At 37.0% G+C, this 14,158-nt stretch overlaps 1 protein-coding gene across 1 annotated transcript in view; it reads right to left on the bottom strand.

Annotated features, from left to right (window-relative positions):
* The window catches only part of LOC139735107 (potassium channel subfamily T member 2-like), a 268,472-nt gene that overhangs the window by 30,304 nt on the left and 224,010 nt on the right, over positions 1 to 14,158 (bottom strand). The window contains exons 5-8 of the mRNA XM_071645878.1: positions 13,084 to 13,111; positions 6,436 to 6,455; positions 1,260 to 1,368; positions 520 to 594 (exon numbers count right to left, since the gene is read on the bottom strand). Coding sequence (XP_071501979.1) covers positions 520 to 594; positions 1,260 to 1,368; positions 6,436 to 6,455; positions 13,084 to 13,111 — 232 coding nt within the window. The remainder of the gene's footprint in view (positions 1 to 519; positions 595 to 1,259; positions 1,369 to 6,435; positions 6,456 to 13,083; positions 13,112 to 14,158) is intronic.

Genomic DNA, 14,158 nt, shown 5'->3' with positions numbered 1-14,158 from the left:
CCTTTTTTTTGCTCTTACATCTGTAACAAACAAATCAACTAACTTCACTGCACATGACATCACCAACATCATTATTTTGCAATCATAGTTGATTTCTTCCACTGGTTTTCAGGAACCTACTGGTAGAACCAAACAAAAAAATTGAACAAATCTCAACTGAGGAATGATATGCACTGGTGGTATAAGTATAGTGCAAACACTATCAACAAGCTCTGTTTTTAGAACCTATTCACTACAACGTATGTAAATGTTGAAAGCTAAATCGAAAACAGATTTACAGAGGATTATATGTTTGTGTTGTATCATCATGCAATCAACAAAATTTTACAAAATACAAGCTTCACAAAGGATACACAAAACATGTATGGCCTACATACATGTAGCTGAAGGCTTTACATTATTATAGCAGTATTCTGAGCATATTTGAAAAACAAAAATAACACAGAACAAGCAGAAACCATCTTTAACATTGAAAAAAAATGTAGATCTGTATTTAGATGTACACTGTGGTTTACTCACTGTGATAATAAACGGCACACTATTGACGATTTCTAGAAAAAAAGACATGGTGACAATCTGCTGTAGAACACTTCCCTGTGAAATAAGAAAATTAAAACATGGAAGATGATTACATAAGGCCATACTTCAATGAATTTCATCAGAAGTTCCTCTCTTTTTTCATGCAGTGGAAATTATATATCACATGGGCCAACCACAAACAAAGAATGATAAAGCCCCCTACTTCTTAGCTTATGCTATAACATAAACAAAAATCAAGTACAACATTAATATTTACTAAGGGATTTTACAGATATATAACTTTTCTACATACAACAGTTCAAATCTTCATTTCAGTGGACAATCTTAAAGAATACAATGGACCAAAGTATGCTGCAGAGTGAATTCAATTCAATCGATCCTGCCCCCATTTCATTTTCGATTTATTTTCATTTCATTTCAACACAGTAATAAAAAGAACTTGCTTAGGAATTGGTTGTTATTCTGCAAGTCCTTGCATATGATACAATAAAGAAACATAGCACAATAGATTCAATGTACAACAATGATTTGAAAAATCATACAGAGAAAAAAATAAATAAACATACAGAACATGAAGAATATAAAAACATTGACAAGAGACTGACACAAAACAAAATGACAATGGCACTCATCACACAACATAATATTAAACTTTAATTATTAAAAAAAAAAACTTTTTATTCCCCAAACATGCAAGAGGCCCAGGGTTGACCTCTGACCTTATATTGTAAATACATGAGGAGGATGTGTTGTGCAACGCTGATGATTGCTATGGAAACCTGGAGTGCCCACAGCCATGTCGTCCTCTGGACCCACAGCATGGCCAACCTGCACAGGCAAGCAGAGAAGAGAAAAACCTGTTAGAGATGCCTGAACAATTCAAGAATTTGGCAGAAACTCAGGAAAAAAGGCCTTTAAAACTAGAAACTTTGTTCATTAGATCATTCTATCTGTCATTATGTCAAGAACATCAAACAAAATGCAAAAGAGACAAGAATATATTTTAAAAGATAGCATGAATTTGGATCCAAATATTAAAACAAACTTATTTCATCAGTTACTACTTTATACTAGATTTCTGTATGTCAAGTTTTCACTGCACGAGAATGTCATTGACACGTTATCAGCAGACTGTTTTCTAGAGCATGTTATTAGGAATGACCCCATTAAGGCTAACCATCTAGATTGAGCCTTAAAGAGCATGTTTCCCCAAGACAGAATTATGGGTTCTGCAAATATATATAGAAAGAGTGATATGTGTAACACTCATGGGAAGATTGAGAATACATTGTAGGACCGTCTGTTGAAAAACTCTGGATCTGTCCATGTCTAAAGTTGATTCCATGTTTCTACCTCTCCTTGTGGAAACTCTAAAACAATTTGTGATGGCAACACACTAGAATCATAAAATGAATTTAAGGAACGTACTACTTTTTTCAAGAAAATGAAAATTGCACCTGAAGTGCAACTCTTCTAGTAAAGGCATCCACATTTTTTTTTTCAGTAATATATCACATTAACATATCAAGGGAATGCACCTTTTCATTAACTTCTGTTTCATAAAACAGATGACGGCTATTGATTCATTAAAAAGAAAAGTAATGTTTTCTTTAACATTCCCCTAATTTTGCTCTACAGTACACTCCTAGTAAAAACAAAAACAAAAACAAAACAAAACAAAAACAAAACAAAACAAAACAAAAAATGCAACAAAAGTAACAATGTATTAGGTCCTAAAATCATTGTCTATACATCTTTATATACTCTATTGTTTAGCTATAATAAAATTTTGACATAAAAGAAAACTGTCAGTCTAAAGGACTTTGTTATAATGGGAGTCAATTGTACTACAGTAATATCAAAATTGGTGGTGGATTTATTATGAAAAGGTGGATGGAATAGCTTGTTGTATGTAATATATTTAAATAATCACTTAATGTTTTGTGCTCTGCAACAGCTGGTAAACAAAACAGACCTGCATTACAACATCTCCTATATGCCACTTTTTTCTTCTTTTACTTTTTTTTTTTACAGATAGGCCTGGGATGCCAGCAAAAGTGAAAAGAATCAAACAAAACAGAACAAAAACAAATACAAAAAACAAAACAAACAAATGGTCTCATTGTCAACTGAAGCAGCATTGTTGATGACAAAATGATTGAGTGAAAATATGCAGGCATTTACTAATGACACAAATATGCATTGTGGTTTCGTTACACAGAACCTTTAATGCAGCAAGCTATCGCAGCAGCCAACTAACTGGCACCATTCTATAAATCTCATTAGTCTAGAATGTGTGCCGTGAAATGATGTCGTCGACTTCTCCTCATTGCATTTTAAAATGTATCAGTTAATGAAATGGGGCAGTTCACCCAAGGGCTCTCTTTCACTCTCTAAATCCCTATTCACACTTCTGAAACAGCCATTAAAACAAATGAAGAAAGAAAGAAAGGTTAATTATGCAAAGTAGAAGATGAACTTCCTTCTCCTTTTTAGATCTGGGTGAGAATGTCAAAGGCATCCTGCACTACATGTATTGTGCAATTCTGATTTTGATCTGACTTCAAGGTTTTCAAAGCTGTATTATTTAGATGTGTCTTTATTTTGCTGTTATTTTGGTTGTTATTCTGTTATTCTATATGAGCTTAATTACTTTTTCTCTTTGTTTTGTTTTGTTCTGTTTTTGTTTTTGTTTGTTTGTTTGTTTGTGTGTTTTTTTTTTGTTTGTTTTTTTTTTTTTTTTGGGGGGGGGTCCTGAGTTATTGTCTCATTGAAATGAATCTCTATTTTATCAAAGGTACCAATCATCATGTATAATATGGGGAATCATGCTCCTCAGATGTTTCAAATTTGAAGCACCACTGAGGGATCCACACTCATTTGTTGCTCAACAATGAGAGCAAAAACAGCAGAAATAAAAGTATATCTACCAACAAACCACCAAATCAAGTCAGTTGAAGCGTGGCTCAATCATTACATAGAGGCTGATGTCCATATTGTGTGTTTTTTTTCTGAATGTTTGCTTTCTTCTATTGTTACTAGATATTCCAGGTAAGATATGTACGATTAGATAAAGTGAACTGGAAGGAACAAGGATGGGACATGAACCCATAAGCTACTTCTCACCACGCAGCTATAAAACTTATTTAACTGAGCTAAAAGGAGTTCAGTGAAACTGAGTAGGTGAAACAAATACCCAATGCATCACTTTGAAATCATTGTGTGACAGCCATACAAAAAATATATATACATTATATACAAAAAAACACCTTTCACTCTCACTCTCCTTCTCTCTCTCAAAAAAAAAAAGAAGAGAGAAAAATTCTCTTCAATCTGAATCCTGTATTGATCCTCCTCCTCTGACATAACTCATCTCCCCACAGAATGTAAATCTTTAATCCCTCCTCCGATTGATCTGCAGCCGCCCCGTAAGCTACATCCCAGCACATCAGTGGCTGATTCTAGTCTGCCCCATATCCTTGGCCCATAAAGATGGCTAGTCTAATGGAATAACCACCACCCCTGATGTTTGCACAGCTTATCACTGACAAAACCCTCTCATGTAACCACATTGATTTGTCTCACAAACTGTCAATCTAATCCTTAGGTGGGTAAAAAGTGTGATGTAAGTATTTAGTAGTCTTTTTGTACTTCTTGACAGATAGTAGCATTTGCACAAAATTACTCTTCCATCATTAATGGCATCTATATAGATATGACAGAAAAATATCTTGAATGATTGCAAAGAATAAACAGAATTCATGGAAATGGAAATATTTTGTAAACAGTCTCTTGTTGTTGTTGTTGCTGCTGCTGCTTCTATTCTTCGGAAGAGGCTTAACAATGTCTCTCCCGTTTTTTCAGTTGAGTGGAAGAAGAATTCCGTATTTTGTAATATTGAAAGAGGCCTTATTTGAAATGGGAATTATTTGTCCCAAGCAATATAATGAAGACAATGGAAAGTTTGACACAAAATACACACCTAGACCTTCACCAATAAAAAACAACAACATTTAGAATTTGTTGCAGAAAAAGAAAACACACCACTATGTCTTACGTTTTTGTAAGGACCTTTTCATTTAGACAAGTTTCACTATAGCATCTGCCTTAGATATGTACAAGTTTGAATCTCTAAATTTATTTTCACTCATACAGACAAAATATCACAAGTTGAAGACAAAGAAAGGCTGCAGAGACTCCAACCTCTATCACCTCATTACACAAGAGATTCACCTGCCTGAACCGGCTAGCAAAATGGAGACTCTGACAGTAAACATGTGCACAACAGCGCGGTACATCATACGTGGGATGCATGGCATCCCTTGCGGCCAGGGTCCCAAAGCTCTAAGGCTGTACATACAAGATGCTCTCTGGAGCTATCTTAGCTTCATTTTTTGAACACAATGAAACAAAAAAAAAAGTTGGATAGGAGGAAGCAAAATTTGAAGTGGGGCAAAAATATTTCCTAAGCGGGAGTCATTTAGCTAGAGCGAGGGAAATTCAACTCAAGTGGGAGACTTTGAAAAGGATGGCCCTCAAATGGGCGAGACCTCCTGTGGAAAGCAGAAGAGTTGGAGTCTCTGCTGATGAAAGCATGTTGTTGTGAGCATTTCATCACTGACTGGAAGAAAGCATTAATGCCACAGACCTTGCAATCTGCTAGCACTCTCTTGCACTCAACTAATATCATGTAAAGCAGTACCTGAATCCTTGCCCTGACACATGCTGTAGAACCATCGTTAATAACCTCCAAGAAGTCTATTTTCTCACAAATTTCTTTATTAATAACAGATTAGTTTATTCTTGTGTACATGTACCTCCATTAAAACTTTTATCAATTAGTTCCTAGCTCAGAATTCATTGATTAATTACATTTACACACTAAGGAAATAACAACAACAACAACAACAAATAAACACAGGCCCTACAACTGTTTCATCAATGGAAATCGATTAAGAATAAACAAGCTTTCATTTCTCGAGGTGATATGTGGGGTGTTTATTCGTATTACTGTCCTTTTCAACAAACATTTCAACATATTGACTTTGGAAGGCATAAGTGGATCAATGTAATGGACCTAGTCATACCACTCTCTGTCACCGTGGATCTACTTTGGTCCAACTCTAATATAGTTCCTTGGATTGACAAGCATGCCCAAATTCTGTTGCACCCTTAAACTCATTGAAGGTGAACTGATTTTGCTTAAATAACACACATTTCTCATTTGCCCATGTATACTCTTGACTAGTCCTTAACAGGTTTAACAGTCTCAACTTAAGGATGTCAGAATCAAGGCATTCTCCCTCCCCAGCCCCCACCATCTCAACAGCAGGTTACTTCATTTCCGTTCACTAGAAATGTATCTTAAATGTCAGCCAACAACATGCTTTCCTTCTGAATAGCCCACTCCCCCCCCCCCCTCCAAGTCATGAAAGTTTTTTGACAACATAAGCACAACCTTAATTGTGGCCAGTATAGTAATGTTTAAAAAAATGTACTTTGTATTTCAGTCCACATACAACTTTTCAACCGAGAAAAAAGGAAAAGAAAATGCGCCTACCTCATCTCCCCTTCCCATTTCAAATACATGTCAGGCAGGCAAGAGCACAAACTTTACATTTGGACAGCAATTTCCGCTATGTAAGTCAAATAATTTCACTGGATTTGACAACTGTCAGTTGAGTAATATGTCAAAAAGTGACCTTTGGACCCTACTTAAGTTGAAAATTCCTATGTATGGAAATTGCTGTCTTGAGCAAGCATGTCAATACTAGCCAATCAATGTGCTCATAGCAATTATTTGAACATGTCATTAAGGTGACTAAAAAATGACAGTTGAACATGATTAAGTCATGAGGGAGACACAATATGACATTATTCTAACCTGCTCTGTGCCAGTTGAGGTATACGCTTACCTCTGTGTAATTAGAAATATTATTATGAAAGCAGAAATGCAATTTTGCTCTACTGCAGTCTCTGTTGGTATGTTTATATGCACTACTGATTCACATTCAATACTGTGCTGTGTGTGCTCTACATTATCCCACTACAATTACACTTTCTATGATCCAAACTTAAGAGAATCACCAAGTGCACATCTCACTGTAAAAAACAACATCGCCCTTTAAACTGCAATAACCTTGGCATGAAAAGTATACTTCTATCTCTTGTGATAACTGCTTGAAGTTCTTGGATGTACACCTGTAATCCTACTTGCAGCCATGAAAAATATTGACACAAGGGATACGATAGTCAACATAATTATCACAATATAGGAAATAAGTCTGCATTTATATGCAACCAAACTTTGTAAACTGGAATCCATAAAAGAAAAACATGGGGAAAATTGATGGTGCTTTTAAACCTGCAATTTGCAGTCACAGTGACAAGCTCTTGAAAAAGAAAAATACACTATATGAACCGGCACATACTCACATTTTTCATTTCTAATCTGCATAATTATGTTGTCAAAGTAAAATTTTCATCTTAGTTAAAATGCTTGGGCACTAAGAAAATGAGAAACACAATATGTATGACCAGAATATTTTGTGGGAAAAAAATTGAAAAATTTTCTACATTAGTTTTTTTTAAATCTTTTCCACTCATGTCTAGCACAGTAAAATAACTCTCTCATTCCCAGTGAACTCTTGTCTATCACTTCAAAGCAATAATTTCATCCAATCTTAACCCATTGAGGATGGACTGATTTTGCTACAACACACATTTCCCATAGACACCTGCCCAAGTATACTCGGGACTCCGTCCTCAACGGGGTAGTAGAAGGCAGGATGGTTTCTCTTCCATAAAGGGCTCCATTCAACAAGCAGAAAGAGAGGTATCACTGAGATATTGGACCAGCCTCTCTGCCCTTAGCCATGGTAACATTCCCTAACAGTCGGCGACAGAAAGTCATTAAATGCTCCTCTTGTGGCATAGCCTAGGGGTTACCATCTCTCTCTTTCCTCTGTCCTTCTTGCTTTTTCCTCATGAACCAAAACAAAATGAAGCAGCCACTTTGTCGTTATTGTTGTTGTTTTTTGTTTGTTTGTTTTTTCTTAGACAGACGTCGCATTTAACATAGGGTACCTACACAAACCTCTGGAATTGTCTTCCTCTTGCAGTGAAATTTGATTTTGTTATTACACAAGGAGCTGGAGGGAGAGCATGGCTTACGGTTGCCTGGATTCCATCATTTCTCATGTATCTTCATCAGAAGTGGTTATGGGATTGAATGGGATGACAGGATCTGTTGAGGGGAACGGGCACCACTCTCCTTCTTCCCATCACAAGTCTTCCTCCCAACTGGGCGGGAAAATCGACAGGAGGAGTTCCTCCAGCAAAAACAGGGGCGGCATCTCGTCTGCTGTATGTCGTTGAGGATTTCGTGATGACTTTTGGCCGAGTCAGTTCATTAATGTAGTTCAGAAATTGCTGGCACAGCCAATGGCGACAACCCAAATTATATTTTATAAGTCTCTCATCTATCAGTATAAATAAGAAGAGTAAAAACAAATTGCTTTGATGTCTTAAATGTAAAATGAACCAAACTCTTGTGAGACAACTACCTCAAACCATCATTGAGCTTTTAAGCTTTACAACTTGCCACACACTTTGAAGAAATGTGGGAATTATTTCCTTATGTAGCTGTTCTCAGAAATACATGCTAATTGAGGCGTACTTGAAGGTCTGAAAGCTAATCAGAATCGTGTTTATCACAAATATGTCCTCATCATCTTGTTTGGTATTTAACCAGTCATAGTCTGAAGGGCTTTCCAGATTTAGCTTCTTGGTTTACATTGTCCTTTCATCTCTGTTAAGACGTCTGAGGAGTTTTGAGTGAAGTTTTCATCATGCATGTACTTCTGCTGTATAAATGCCTGCATAAATATAGGTACATGTAAGCCTACTCTTTCATGTTAAATTAACACTTTGTGAGCTTTGAGAGCAAATTGGCAGAGAAAACACCATAGCATCTTACACATTGCCCAAAGGCCTTGGCATGGAAAGGGATACTGTAAAAGTAGAAATTTTCGCGGTGTTAAAATTTTCGCGCATTTCGCGCAACCAGAAACTAGCGCGAAAATAAAAGCACGCGAATATTTTTGTTTGCCATATGTGCCTGTGCGTGATGTCTTGATTCCGCGGAATTAAAAACACGCGAAACTCTTCCGTCCCGGCCAAGCGCGAAAAATTAGTCACGCGAAAATATCCACTTTTACAGTAACAGACTATTACATTTGTAACCCATCGAGGACGAGTCCCGAGTATACTTGGGCAGGTGTCTATAGGAAATGCGCGTTGTAGCAAAATCAAACTGTTCTCAACTGGTTAATGTTTGTGATACAGCAAATTGCATGTAGTATCATCAGCAGGTACTGAAAAAAACTTGATGTCTGATACATCGTAACTCCGAGTTTGAAACATGACTAGATATCATGCAAGTTAGAACTATGGTTACAAGAAAAGAACTTTTTGACAGTCTGAAGTCCCCCCAGCCTAATGTGCAATCTTGAATTAATGTTTCTAATGCATGCCCTGGGATGCATGTTAGAACTATTAAAGAATCCTGACAGTCTGAAAGTTCTTGCATTCTTGCTTTCAGCACAATCCTGAATATGTCTCCAATGCATGAACTGGAATGAAAGCAATCTTTGCTGAATCCCCCAATGGCATCGTCATATCACGTTCTCATGCCATCAAGTCATAACTCATCAGTGGCAGTCATTATCTGCCTGATATTTTGCTTACAGCCTCTTCTTTGCCCTCTGAAGAATGAAATAGTAAAAATTGTATTGCTATTGCCATCATGCTTTCTGGTGTACACCAGGGAATTAGATGTAGCTGTCATGACTGATATCTTTCTCAAATCAATATGCGTGACTGCAACAGCAGCGGTTACGAAGACAAAATGAAATGAGTTCTGAAGTATTTCTACATATGTTAGTCTCATCGTAGGTCTGATAGACAATGTTTAAATCCTGCAGCTGAGACACTATTCAAGTGAAAAATCAAATCTTGGTGTCCATTTGCTGTATGTGATTTTTAAAGTAGAACTATGCTTCCTATCTTTAATACATTATAATACTATTGTGATAAAGTTTAATTTGGAAATACTGTCCTTACACTGATGAAAATCATGCATACTATTCCAGACCATGTAAGTGTTTTTCATGCATGAACTCTACGGGGTAACTGAACTGCGACTAGCAATGTTACTTTAAATTTGTTGCAACAGCACCAAATATGAATTCTTTTCATAATCTCTAAGATTGCCAAGGGAAATTTCTAGCTAGCCATTCGATTGCTCCTTGCACGGTTCTAATTTCTCCAGGGTGGTGTAACGACACGTCACATGTTGCATGTTTCCCCATCCAGACACTCGGCTCAGCGTGTCTCCAACAAGTCTGCCTCTCTAGTCTCCACTCCAGACTGTATGATGTCTTTAAATACCAATGACATGTACAAGCCAAGATGACACAGCTCAATGAAAGATTGCATTCCAAAGTGAGGGCAAGAGTGTCATGAGACAATTCGGAAGAGACCGATGCGGGTAGGGTACTGTTTCTTTAGGCAGATGTAATTTCTAACTGGGGGCTCTAGGTATGCCTAACAAAAGATAATTCATATGCACTAGCTGACACAGCAATGCACCTGACTCATTGCATACTGTAAACGTGGAAATTTTTGCGGTACATTAATTTTCGCGGATTTCGCGCTACGTTCGGCTATCGCGAATTCAAAAACGCGCGAATATATCTTCGCAATTTTCTATGCACAGTGGCCTGGTGCGCTTCGTCGATGATACTGCTACGTAGTACAGACATGTTTAAGCATATAGCAGTATCATCGCACGCACCGAGCCCACGGCCGATTGGTGTGCTACATCCCCGCGACTACAGTACTAGTCCTACAGAACATTTATCGAGTACGTCGAGCGCTTGTACTTGCACTCGCACCGCTCGCTACGTCGCTTATCGTACGCTGGCATCGCTGGATGAAAACAGCGACTGTGTATTAACCCGCTACCGAGCGCGAATTTAAGAACCCGCGAATATGTTTTCGAGCCGCTCAGCGCGAAAAATTAATCGCGCGAAAATATTGACGTCTACAGTAACCCATTGAAAGCAGTTGATTGAAAGTACTTTTGTTCTTCTTTGAAAACCCCCAGTTATGGTCGCTACTGTACAAGTAAGTTACAGTTCTCTGACGTCAGATTCATCTATAGAATCAAAAAGAGTGGATTACAATATCACTGTAAAACAAGGAATGTTCACGTGCATTTTAATTTCGTGAATTTTGCGAGAGCCAAGATTCACAAAATCAAAATGCACGCAAAAGTTCTTGTCTACACTGTACGGATTGAATGTTAGAGGTAACTTGAGAAAATTTCATGCCGCGAAAAAGACCGTCGGCTCTGATTCACGAAAATTTCATACAGCAAAAATATTGTGTTATACAGTAACAGGTCTTGTCTGCATAATTCATGTCTTCTAAATATTGGAGAGTGATTTTGAATAACATTCCATTTATGATGACATATCATATTCAAGGATTCTGGACTTGCAATGCCTACAGGCAGTGAGAAAATAAATCACTGTTTAATCATTTGAAATTAGATGACTGTGCTGATGTATTGGATGACCAGAAAACAAAGAAAGAAAGAAAGAAACGAACAAACAAACAAAACAAACAAACAAACAAACACCTAGATTCTATCCCCACCCCTCCCCCCCCCCCCCCCAAAAAAAAAGATTGAGTCACTGACAATCATGACCACATTCTTATCCCTGATATTAGTGATGAGGCCCATAAGCACAGTTTGCTCAAGTGGTCATGTGACGCTGGCTAATCTGTGTGTTATTTTCTCATTTCTTTATCTATCGTCCACTCATAAGGGAAAGACCAATAATTACACACAATAACAACACTTTATCCTTTTCCAGATCAACAACCAAATTCTGATCCTTGACCTATCTACAATATCATACAACTAAATAATAAACAGCACTTTAGCTTCAAAATAACATGTTATTTCAAGAAAAATACAGGAAATAGATTGCTTTTATTCCTGACACCACAATCTTGAAAACTTCCGATGCATGTTTGAAGTAAAATGTAGGGCAATCATCCTTCCATATACCTTAAATCAATAGTAGGTCAATAACACAGCTCCTTCTCCTGTGGGGAATTCTGCCAAGATTCAAACAATCAATAGTCTTTATCCCAGGGGCCTACTGGCTCAGGGAGAAATATTTATAATCTGATTTTGAGCCATTTGGTGGTTGTGACATATCTGGTTTGATCCTGAAAAAAAAGCCTAGTTTGGGTAAACATGAATTGTTTCCTTGTTATCATTTCTTTCTAGATTATCTATTATCTGGCAAGAATACCTGAATGCTAAAAATGAAAAAAAAAATAAATTTCAACCTGAAGAGTGCATTTCATACTCCTGTTGCATACATACACATGTAAGTAATGATCAATGTGTATTCCAGGAAATATTCTGCTCTATACTGATTGAGCTCAATAAAGTAGCAATGCACTTCTGGAGTTCAATAACTTTTAAATGTCATAATCATTATAATAAATGCCAAGTTATATCACTGACACTACATTTTGTCTGAAAGAGTAGGAGTACAGAACTAGACTACACCATAAATCTGTAAAATCATAGATTTTCTTTTTTCCACTTAGAGTGCAAGTTTTCCAAAACATATGTGTATGAACATTGGTTTGAATAATTCAGAATGATGCAGGAAACACTGGCAGCTTCTAGAAAAACTGTGTGGTAGAGTGGAAATTATAATCATTTAAAAGAACTTTCACAAATCATAAGTGTTTCATTAAAAAAAAAATACATATTTTTTTGTTTTATTGTTTTCTTTGCCTCATGGAAGACCTAGATCAAGCACCCTTTAATACACATATAGTTTTGCAAACATAGGTATTCGTAAAAATCATTTTCTGTATATTGTCCTTACTTGCAGATTGACCAAACTACAAAGTTATGGCCCAATTTGACATTAAGCTTTGATTTTTCTTTTCCTTTACTGCCAATAAGCAATGCTGTACACTGGCACTTGTCTGATGTTGTCTGATGGTCCCTGACCAGCAAAAATCACTGTCGGATCAGTATATTTGTCAGGAATAGACCAGTAAAAAATGGAAAAACTAGGTACCTACTGATCTGACAGACAGGTCAGACCAGAAAAAAAAAATGGGTTCGTGTGCAGTCCTGCAATAAGAGCATCATTTTTCGTACTGGTATCTGATTGACATTTCTTCAAATCTTACTCTAACATTCATGATACAGTCAATACTCTAGGTAGCACCCTCCTTAATCATACCATCAACATATTATAATAGATCATGCAGCGGGCAAATGTGAGATGGAAAAAAAAGTTTGTTCTGCCAACAAATTCCGCAGAATAAACTCCATTATTGTGGCATTACACTGAACTACAGAAGAAGAAAAAACCCTAGCAACCCCCCCCCCCCCAAAAAAAAAGAACCCTTCATATTCTGTATATGTGTTTGCTGGACATCACATGGACTAGATTCAAAACTGCTACTGTAGGCAATGCAAAATGCATGGCACTTGCTAAAAGGAAACATGCATCACTTTTTGATCTTCTTCACATACTCTTGCAGCGCGACCCGCAATTCCCATCTTGCAGCTCCGTGGCTGCATCACATAACAATATGTCCATACTCAACGCAAACATGATTGAGTGAGAGCAATCATGCCTGTCGGCACTCAAGACGCCATTATCTTGACTACTTCACCGCTGGACCACATAAAATCAAGGACAGGGTAGCCATTATTGAAGAGATTCCCAACATATTGAACTTCTCTTGCTACTTCATCAGGGGTGGGTGAACTTCTGAGAAAGATGCTTAGGTCTTGCAAAACAGAATAATGTGAATTTCACTGACCACTTAAAGGGATCGTACAGTTTTGGTTGAGACCTAATTTCAGGTTTCTAACATTTTTGGTGAGATAATGAAAAACCTCCTATGAAATATGAAAGAGCATGTAATTCTATGAGGAATTCAACATTTATTTGATGAAAATTGGTTTTGAAATGGCTAAGATATCCAAAAAGGAGCGATTCTAATAAAGTGTGGGACCAACACTTTATTACGATCGCTTTGTTTTACTTTGTTTTTGGATGTTTCAGTCATTCCAAACCCGATTTTCATCAAATAAACTTTGAATTCCTATTTAATTGGTATGCTCTGTACTATATCATAAGTGTTTTCTTTATATCTTGCAAAAAGTTAAAAGCCCAATTCTCATCTCCACCAATACTGTACCATCCCTTTAAGGAGAGTGGCTTGGTGGTTGTACTACCTGTAATATATGAAAGGCACTTAGTTCAGTTCCTTAGTACAAAATGAAGTGTGTTTATCCCGTTGAGGATGGGCTTATTTTGCTACAACACGCATTTCCCTCAGACGCCTGCCCGAGTATGCTAGGGACTTGTCCTCAACGGGTTAAGTGGGTATTCCTTAATCTCTACATATTTTTTTTTTTTCACCACACAGGACATGATAAAAAGGTCATATTTGGGGGCAGGTCACAATCAATACTCACGTATGAGTCCGATTCCAATTG

The sequence above is a fragment of the Diadema antillarum genome, unplaced genomic scaffold (assembly GCF_040938485.1).
Source record: "Diadema antillarum isolate AM-2024a unplaced genomic scaffold, OU_Dant_1.0 seq00000563_RagTag, whole genome shotgun sequence".
Lineage (NCBI taxonomy): Eukaryota > Metazoa > Echinodermata > Echinoidea > Diadematoida > Diadematidae > Diadema > Diadema antillarum.
Note: the sequence above shows the minus strand (reverse complement) of the source record. Positions and strands in the feature narration are given on the sequence as shown.